Source organism: Equus przewalskii, chromosome 2, assembly GCF_037783145.1.
Source record: "Equus przewalskii isolate Varuska chromosome 2, EquPr2, whole genome shotgun sequence".
NCBI classification, from domain to species: domain Eukaryota; kingdom Metazoa; phylum Chordata; class Mammalia; order Perissodactyla; family Equidae; genus Equus; species Equus przewalskii.
In genome coordinates, this window is record NC_091832.1 from 40,366,651 (window position 1) to 40,376,089 (window position 9,439).

General features: G+C 57.5%; 1 protein-coding gene across 1 annotated transcript; it reads left to right on the forward strand.

Annotated features, from left to right (window-relative positions):
• Positions 1–1,407: 1,407 nt before the first annotated feature.
• SRM (spermidine synthase) lies at positions 1,408–7,554 on the forward strand. Its single transcript, XM_008522110.2, has 8 exons — positions 1,408–1,709; positions 2,277–2,397; positions 2,838–2,930; positions 3,737–3,890; positions 4,499–4,582; positions 4,672–4,817; positions 4,903–5,025; positions 5,129–7,554. Exons 1-8 carry the CDS (start codon positions 1,543–1,545, stop codon positions 5,147–5,149), a joined length of 909 nt encoding a protein of 302 aa, XP_008520332.2. The 5' UTR covers positions 1,408–1,542; the 3' UTR covers positions 5,150–7,554.
• Positions 7,555–9,439: the final 1,885 nt, after the last annotated feature.

Genomic DNA, 9,439 nt, shown 5'->3' on the forward strand with positions numbered 1-9,439 from the left:
CTCCCCTTTAAAAGGAGCTTAGGAGCTGGTCCCATGGCCAAATGGTGAAGTTCGTGTGCTCTGCTGCAGCGGCCCAGGATTTCTCTACCTCGGATCCTGGGTGCAGCCATGGCACCGCTCATCAAGCCATGCTGAGGCGGCATCCCACATGCCACAACTAGAAGGACCTGCAACTAAAAATATGCTGTGTACCAGGGAGGTTGGGGGGGGGGGGGGGTAAAAATTTTTTTAAAAATCTAAAAAAAAAGCAGCTTAAATTTCACCGAGGCACATGGTTGCTGTAAGGCTTGAGGCGTGCACTGGCTGATAAACATGACTGTTACTCATCTGGGGTTAAGAGCACAAAACGCGCTTCCTACCTCCAAGTGGAGGCTGCAAAGCATCAGTCAAGAAACAACCCCTGTCGTGTCACCAGCAGCTCATGCCAGTTTCATCTCCCTGCCTTGGCATGCGAAGAACTACACGTGTAGAGCAATTAGCATTTAATATTTGGTAATTAGCATGCTTAATATGATTCAGAGAAGTTACTTGACATTTTCGTAAAAACAGAACGCACATTCTCGCCCTTCAAGGAGCAAGGCCCAGTTTGTCAAAAAACTGCATGCCAGTCTTTTTGGGTGCTGAATATGCATGTGTTGGCCTCTTCTGGGACACTGCTGGTAAATTTAGAAACTCGTTTAGAAGAGAACTCCTTCTTATTCAGCAGCCATAATACCCTCTTGGATCAGAGACTCTAAGCGAAAATGGCTAAACCGAGCTTCAGTCTCGGGGCTGTGATGGTCCTTTTCAAGTAAATGAAAACCTTCCGTGCGCCCCCGACAAACCACACACTGTTCAAGTCCAACAAGGAGCCAAATGTGGGGACGCGGCGAGAGATACAGTCTACCCCATCGCTCCAGCGCAACAACGTAACTCTTCGCCCGACAATGTAGCCGCCGGCTCCCGTTTCTCCAGCCCAAAGGCTCGAGCCGGCGTTCCGCACGTCCCACGCTCGGAAACTTCGCACCGAGGCCGAGACGTCAACTCAACTTTCCCGTCCCGAGTCGGGCACCCTTTCGATCCCTCTCTGCGGCCCTCGGTGCCTCCCGGATCCCTGGGAGGGGGCAGGGGCGCTGGGGCTTCACCGCCCGGTCGGCGCGGGGCCGGACGAAGGACCCGGACCCCTTCCGCCGGCCCGCCCCGGAACCCACCCCGCGGCCGGAGCCCGGCCCCCCGGCCCAGGCCCCACGTGGCCCCTCGGAGCCGGCCGCACTACCCTGCTGCCGCCGACGGACGGCTGGGCCGGGCCACTGGGCGCCGCGCTGCCGGCCGGCGGCCAATGAGCGCGCTCGGAGCGTCGGCGGGGGCGGTGCCGCGGAGTCTCCGCCCACCCGCGCCCGCTTCACCATTGGAGGCTTTGGGTCCCGCCCCCGCCCGCAGGCACCGCCCCGCCGGTCGGGTTAGGTTGAGGCGCGGGCGGCAGGCAGATCTGGTCCCGTTGTGCTGCGGCTCCGCGCGGCCTTCAGTCCCGGGCCCGCGCCTCGCGCTGCCGGTCCGCCCGCCATGGAGCCCGGCCCCGACGGCCCCGCCGCCCCCGGCCCCGCTGCCATCCGCGAGGGCTGGTTCCGCGAGACATGCAGCCTGTGGCCCGGCCAGGCCCTGTCCCTGCAGGTGGAGCAGCTGCTCCACCACCAGCGCTCGCGGTACCAGGATATCCTTGTCTTCCGCAGGTACCACCGCCGGCCCAGCCCCGCGCCCCCGCGACGGCTCTCAGCTCAGACCGCCCGCTGCCCACCCCCGCGCGAACCAGCCGGGGCTCCTGCCCCGATCCCGGCCCAGACCACCCTCTTCCTGCTAGACCCCTGTCATGCGCCCTTTACCTCTGGACGCCCGCAGCTGTCTCTGCCCGTCCCTCCTCCTGCAAAACTGTCATAAGTTCTCATGAACTAGGCCTGTCACCTCCCTGGGTCCCCTCCCAGCCCTGCATCCTGTCTCCCTGCGCTGGGGGCCGGCATTTCGGGCGGTCCTCTTCGGCGGGGAGGGAGCCGGAGTCTGCGCCGACCCAACGCGCTCAGCTCCACGTGTCAGTCCGGGACACGTCAGAGCCGGGACCCCGAGTCCAACCCCAGCCCCCAGCCAGCGGGCCTGCCTGCCGATCCTCGCCACGTGTCACCTCCAGTACTCACCCCTGGAACCCCTGGGCAGGTTGGGGGAGATTCTTCTCACCTAGGGCGACTGGGGGAACGGTGCCCCGACCCCAGGGGAACCAGGTCCCTGACTGTCACTCCTGCCTGCAGTAAGAGCTACGGCAACGTGCTGGTGTTGGACGGCGTCATCCAGTGCACAGAGAGGGACGAGTTCTCCTACCAGGAGATGATAGCCAACCTGCCCCTCTGCAGCCACCCCAACCCACGCAAGGTACCCCGCTCCCCCTGAGATTCACCCTGAGCCTGGTGATAGGAAGCCCAGCCCTCGGTGTCCCACAGAACAGTTCTGGAGGCCCCAGATGTGCCTGGTGCTCAGCCCAGGTGCTTCCTAAGTGGTTGTCAGAGAAAGTGCTAGCAAGGACAAGGAGGGGTGGGGGAGCAGCCCATTTCACAAGGGGGTGAACGGCTGCAACAGTTCTGGCTGAGGCCTGAAGCTTAGAGGGAGCAGCCCTGGGAGGCCTTTCCAGGAAAAGGGGACACCTGGTGCCAAGTTCCTGAGGCAGGAAAGTGTTTCTGAGAGTAGAAAATGAAGTAATGAGGCCTGTGGATCAGAGGAGTAGAGATACACACCCTTGTTCCAGATGGTTCTGCGTGAGTGCATCTGCCCAGTGCTGGCTGGGCCCTGCTCCTGACTGTGCCTCCCCCTCCCAGGTGCTGATCATCGGGGGCGGGGATGGGGGTGTCCTGCGGGAGGTGGTGAAGCATTCCTCCCTGGAGTCCGTGGTCCAGTGCGAGATTGACGAGGTGAGTGCCGGGAGTGTGGCCAGGATCTGGTTCCAGTTGCCATTCTGCCCTGAGTTGGCCCTGGACCCTTGGGCAAGTCGCTTAATATTTCTAGGCACACAGTAGGTGTGCCATGATGCCTGTTCTTAGTAAGGCTAAGAGCTGGTTTTTAATTCAAGTTTTAGGCATGGCCCAGGGCCTCCCAATCACTAGAGCATCTGCCCATTACACACAACATGCTTTTAATGAGCGTCGACCATGTGCAGACATTGCTCTAGGTGCTAGGGTACATGGTGCGTGGACGGGGCCAGTCCTGCCCCCTTGGACCCGATGGAGGAGACATCAGAGAGTGATCTGATGAAGGCATGACAGGGGCAGGGGGGTGAGAGGAAGAGGGGGAGAGTGGAGGCTGGTCAGGGCAGGCCTCCAGGAGAGGTGGGTTTGAGCTGAGGCCTGAACAGGAAGCAGCTGGCCACGCGGAGGCAGGCGAAGGTTCTCCTGGCCGAGGCTGGAATTACTACAACCCTCTGAAATAGCAAGAAAGCCATTCGGATGGGCGGTTGGGCTAGGGGCTGGAACTGGGATGGTGGAGATGCTGCCGAGCAGCAGCGGGCAGGAGCCAGCCCTCCATGAGGGGCTGAGGGAAGGGGGAGGTACCGGAGTGCTCCCCATCTTACAGATGTGGGAACCGGGTATCCACAAACTGGATGGCTTGCCCGAGGTGACTGCGCTATACGAGGGACTGCTGGGAGTGCCCCTCCACTCCGACTGCCTCCAGTGCCCCCAACCCCCATGGCCCAGCCTGGTCCCTCCCATCCCCTCCCCAGGATGTCATTCAAGTCTCTAAGAAGTTCCTGCCTGGCATGGCCATAGGCTACTCCAGCTCAAAGCTGACCCTACACGTGGGCGACGGCTTTGAGTTCATGAAACAGAACCAGGATGCCTTCGATGTCATCATCACTGACTCCTCAGACCCCATGGGTAAGCAGGGGATGGGCCCGGGCCCTCTGGCGGCCTCCAGTGCGAAGGCCAGCCTCCCTGTCTGTGCCCAGGCCTGACCGCAGGGTAGAGAACAGGGGCCCTGGACCTGGAGCTGCACTTTCTCAGGTGCACTTTTCCCCATCAAATCTGACTATGCAGAGCAGGGGGACCAGGCTGCTGCCCAAAGTGCAGAAGGTAGTTGGGAACCTGGAAAGAGTGGGGCTCTGGCCTTGGCCCACTGAGGCCCCAGTTTCTTCTTCAGCCACTTCTCCGCTCTTGATAGACCAGTGTCAGGGCTGGGGTGGGATCGAGTCCCAATGCAGGTTGGAAATTCCCCTAGTGCCGTGCCAATGAAAATGCCCCAGGAAGGGAGTTAAAATGTGGACCACCCTCAGATACTGGGGCAATGGGTCCCTGCACCCCTCAAAAACACCCTTGGTGGGTTTCTGAATTCCACAGATCTGGGTTCAAATCCTGGCTCTGCCCCTTCACAGCCATGTGGGTCTGTGTGGTGGGGTGACAGTGGCCCTTGCCCCCGCCAGTGCCAGGCTCAGGAGGCCTCAGCCAGCCTGTGTTCCTTATCCCTCACCCCTCCTGCCTCCCCACAGGCCCTGCTGAGAGTCTCTTCAAGGAGTCCTATTACCAGCTCATGAAGACGGCCCTCAAGGAAGACGGCATCCTCTGCTGCCAGGGTGAGCGGGCCTCCGCAGGCAGGAGGGTCCAGGCCGGGCGGGCAGGGCGGTGCCAGCTGCCCGATGCTGATGCTGCCGACCCTCCCCAGGCGAGTGCCAGTGGCTGCACCTGGACCTCATCAAGGAGATGCGGCAGTTCTGCAAGTCGCTCTTCCCCGTGGTGGACTACGCGTACTGCACCATCCCCACCTACCCAAGCGGCCAGATCGGCTTCATGCTGTGCAGCAAAAATCCGGTGAGCTCCTGGCTCTGTTGGGGATGGGAGGGAGGCAGATGGGCACAGAGAGCACTGCCCTGATGCCCCCTGCCCCCGTCCCCAGAACACCAACTTCCGGGAGCCCGTGCAGCAGCTGACGCAGAAGCAGGTGGAACAGATGCAGCTCAAGTACTACAACTCTGCCGTGCACCAGGCGGCCTTTGTGCTGCCCGAGTTTGCCCGCAAGGTGAGTGCCTAGGGGCCAGGACAGCGGCCCAGGGCTCCCTGAGGGGCCACCTCGGCCCCCTCACTACCTAGCGTCCTACTGACGAGGCCTCCTGTCCCACCAGGCCCTGAATGATGTGAGCTGAACCCACGCACCGCTGCTGCCGCTGCCTGGGACCTGGGGCCCCGGAGCCCCCAAGGCGCCTGGGCCCCGCCAGCCCTGGACAAGACCCCCGCCAGCGTGTCCACCAACTGAGTGTTACAGGCCCCGGAGTGCTGCCTGGCCTGCCCTGCTGGGCGGACTGTCTGTCTCCTCCTCTCTGTGTGGCGTTCATCCTCCAGCCTGTACCGGCTGTGTACAGCTCCACCTCCACCTGTCGCCCCTCACTCACCAAACACGTGTATTTATAACTAAGTTCTGAATCGTGTGTCCCCAGACCTTGAATGAGCCCAGGCAGAGGCTCCATCAGCCATTATTGGGCGCTTCGTGTGCCAGCTCTGAGCTGGCCCTGGTTCTGGCCTCCGAGTTTCTGTCACGTCTGAATACGCAGGCCAGGCCCTTGACCTCTGGCATCAAGGAACACGACAGTCATCAAACTGGACTCAAATCTGTCCCAAGAAGCTGCCTTAGCATTCCTTCACCAAGGTCCCACAGGCCAGCGCTGAAAGACCCCTGGGGCCAGGGCTGTACAGTTGACAAGATCATGGTGGGGCCACCCCAGGGCTTTGCTTGTCCTGAGGCTGCCCTGCAGCCTTCTTGGAAGAATGTGGGTCGTGCAGGATTGTCTGGCCCCATCCTGGGGTGGATGTTAGAGGTGCCCGGATGCTGGCTGGGGCTTGGTCAGGGTCCATTCCTTGGGCCTGTTTAAGCGCATCAGGTGTGCTGACTTGGCTCAGGATTCAGACCTGAGTTCTAATCCTGCCTGTCCCCGTCATGGGTGCCCTCTGGTAAATTCCTAGAAGCTCCCCTCCAGTGTTGGGAGGCTGAGAAAGCAGGTGTGAGTGGCCACACCGGGTATCTGGGCACAGGACTGTCCCCTCTCCAAGGTGCTGAACCTCCAGCCTGTGCCTGCCCACTCCCAACCACCAGGACTGAGGCTCTGGTGGGAAGGGAGCCAGCACAACAGGGTACAATGGGGGAGGGGGCCTCTAGCCCACTCCTGTCTCTGGATCTGCAGGAAAGGGCCCTCCCTGAAACAGCCGGAGTCCCCAATCCCTTTCCTCCTGGGCAGAGCGCACTCAGGATGTTTGGGTTACCCTGGGAGGCTTGTGGCAGGGAGGGAGACAAGGGAGTGGTTCCAGCTTGGGGGGGGGGGGGAGGGTGGTGGTGCTAAAACATCCCCACACACCCTGCCCTTACCCTTGGCGGCCACCTTGGACCCCACTCAGCAGGGGCTGGGACTGCAGTCATCACGGGGGGGGCAGGGGGAGCAAGCGGCCAGCTGTGCAGCCAGCTCCTTGAGTGACCCCAGGCCAGCCAGTCACACTCCGGGCTCCATGCAGCCCACCCCCACCCCTATGAACTTGGACTCAGCATCTGACACTTAACCCCAGTGAGCAGGTCTGACCCCAGCCCCCCAGCTCTGGGACAGTCTTAAACTCAGGCTTGGGAGTGGGCATTGGCCCCACTCACAGAAAGGCCAGGTGGAGTCGGGACTTCTCTGGCCTGCAGGGTGGTGTTAGTGAAAGGAAGACCAGCAATGGCTAGTTATGGAGTGCTGACCCACCACGCCTTAATTCCTCTAGCCTTCACAGCCCTCTCTGAGGAAGGCATTAACTGCACAGGAAGGTTGGCTGACGTGCCCAGGGCCACACAGCTAGCAAGCAGGTGGTGGAGGACACACAAGGCAGCTGGCCTGAGGGCCACTCCACTCTGCTTCCCCCCGTCTGCCTCTGCAGCTCAGCCTGAGCAGCCTGGGGCTCCGCTCTCAGGGTCCCTCCCCACAGCCATCTTCCTGACCAAGCTCCGGGAAGGTCCATTGCCAGGGTGACCCAGGAATGACCCTGGCAGGGAAGGTTGGCACGGGGAGGGGGAGTTCCAGCTCCGAGGGCTCTAGGCCTGGGTCTGAATCTCACCTCTGCCTCCCGTTAGCTCTGTGGCTTGAGCCACTCACAACTCCTGATTTGGTTCCCCAGCCTATAGAATGGGAGCGGTGGTCCTTGCCTGTTTCGGGCTTCATTACAAAGCATCCGTCACACAGGACTCACTGAGCTAGTGGAAGCCAGGCTGGCCTCAGGGCAGAGGCAGAAGGGGAGCAGAGGGCCCAAGTTGCAGGAACAGCTGGGGCCATTTGCCTGACTTGGACCCCCCACTTACCCAATGTTTAGTGAATTCTGTACGAGGTACACGTCTTGAAGGGGGTGTCCATTAAGGACGAGCACTGAACCCCACATCTGGGTGGACATGATGTCGACACAGACTGATGCGCTGAAGCGGAAGCAGGGTGTTTGGCAAGGACATGGCCTGACGCCCCCAAAGTCCCAGAACCTGGAGAGGTCCACGACCAGGCCCAGTTTGTGGCATGGAGAATAAAGTCAATCCTGTCTAGAATTTGGACATTTAGTTATTTATCAAAATTAGCCCTGCCCCCAGGTTAAGGATTCACATAGTTCCACGTGATTGTTAGAAGAAAAACAGCCGCCCTCCTGTAGCCACTTTTCCTCTCCCCAGAGGCGGCCACATGTGCCTCTTTGCTGATTACTTTGGTGTTTACCTTCGTGTCTCCAAATAAGGTGCTTGTGTTCCTGCTGCGCAGCTTGTCAGCTCTAGTCATAATCCGGGGATTTTCCGCTACAGAAGGTGAGAATTTAGCTCTTTCCTTCCCTGCCCCAACCACGCTCTCAACCATTCAGTGGTAATCTTGGTTGGCTCAGTTCTCAGCGTTGGCACCATGACAGCTCAGTGAATGTCATTCACAGACAAGACGGGAAAACTAACTTCTCATCTCCTACACACCTTCTGTTTTCCCTGGAGGTTTTTTTCGTTTGCTTAATTTTCAATAAATTTATTACTAATTTAGCCCCAAACTTTTTACCAAGTCTCTGAAGCTCGTCTTAAGGATCTTTGGACTCAACACACTCCCTAAGGGACTGGAAAAGATGCTAATCAATTAATTTTTTATTATGAGATCCTAGTATTTTACTTAGCCCCGTTATAATTTATAATTAATTCATGGTTATGTTTAGTGGAATATTCAGTAACAGGAAATATTAATACATATAACTGCATTTCTTTATTATGATTTGTACCATAATGTATATAACACTTTTTTTTTTTTGAGGACAATTAGCCCTGAGTTAACATCTGCTGCCAATCCTCCTCTTCTTGCTGAGGAAGACTGGCCCTGAGCTAAGATCCGTGCCCATCTTCCTCTACTTTCTACGTGGGATGCCTACCACAGCATGGCGTGCCAAGCGGTGCCATGTCTGCACCCGGGATCCGAACTGGTGAACCCCGGGCCACAGAAGCAGAACGTGCGCACCCAACCACTGTGCCACCAGGCCGGCCCTCATATAACACTTTCATTTAGGGAAAAATAACTACAGAAAAATTTTTTTTAAAAAAGATCTTTGGACTCTACAGATGTTCTGTCATTTTCATCTTCCTGAAGAACCTGTCCAGAGCCTTCTGACTACCCAAATGGAACTCCCTGTCTGAACTCTTGTCTCTTGGACCCATATCTTCCTGTTTCTTGATTTACTCCCTTGTTTTGGTGGAGCATATTCTATAGTAGCTTTCTGAGAAAGGGATACAAATTTTTGAAAATCTGACATGCATGAAAATATTTTTATTCCACCTGCATGCTTAATTGATGGGTACAGAATTTGGATGGGTATAGAATTTGGGGGGCTGGGGAAAAATCCCCTTTCTTCCTGTGTTGTGTTCTTATGGCTGGACTAATAGTAAAATTGACACGAGACTAGATTAACAGGAGAAAACCCCAGTTTGACACGTACGTACCAGAGACCATAAGAATGGCACTCCAAGAGTGGACAAAGCAGGCAGTATATGTATCTTTTACTTGAAAACAATACATTTGTCAAGAATTGACAGGACAAAGAAACTTAGCTTTGGTGTAGGTAATGAGTGAGGAATTAAGCAGGGTTTAGGCTCGAGGTAGTAAATGAGCAAGGTGTGTCTACTCAGGCTTCTGGGCCCTGATTGCCCAGCCCTGGCGATGAGGATGCAGGGAGAGCACCTTCCACGTGGGAGACGGATGCCCTACTTTCAGGGGAACAGAGACAGGAGGGTCACAATGCCCTCTTTGCTTCTCAAGTAACTTTACTTCAAAACAGTCAATACGCTATTGAGGGATATATTGGGGTGGCCTGCCCTAGGCCCCAACAGATCCCTCCTCTGAAACTTCCCTGGAAGTTTCACATATTAAAATTGAGCTGGTAGATTGTTCTGTTATTTCACTGAATGAATCATTTAC

Excerpts from the sequence above, each read along its gene's own strand:
- SRM (XM_008522110.2), top strand. The coding sequence starts at position 1,543 with ATGGAGCCCGGCCCCGACGGCCCCGCCGCCCCCGGCCCCGCTGCCATC. Across the intron at positions 2,398-2,837 it reads GCCACCCCAACCCACGCAAG|GTGCTGATCATCGGGGGCGG; the intron begins GTACCCCGCTCC and ends TCCCCCTCCCAG. Across the intron at positions 5,026-5,128 it reads TGCCCGAGTTTGCCCGCAAG|GCCCTGAATGATGTGAGCTG; the intron begins GTGAGTGCCTAG and ends CTGTCCCACCAG.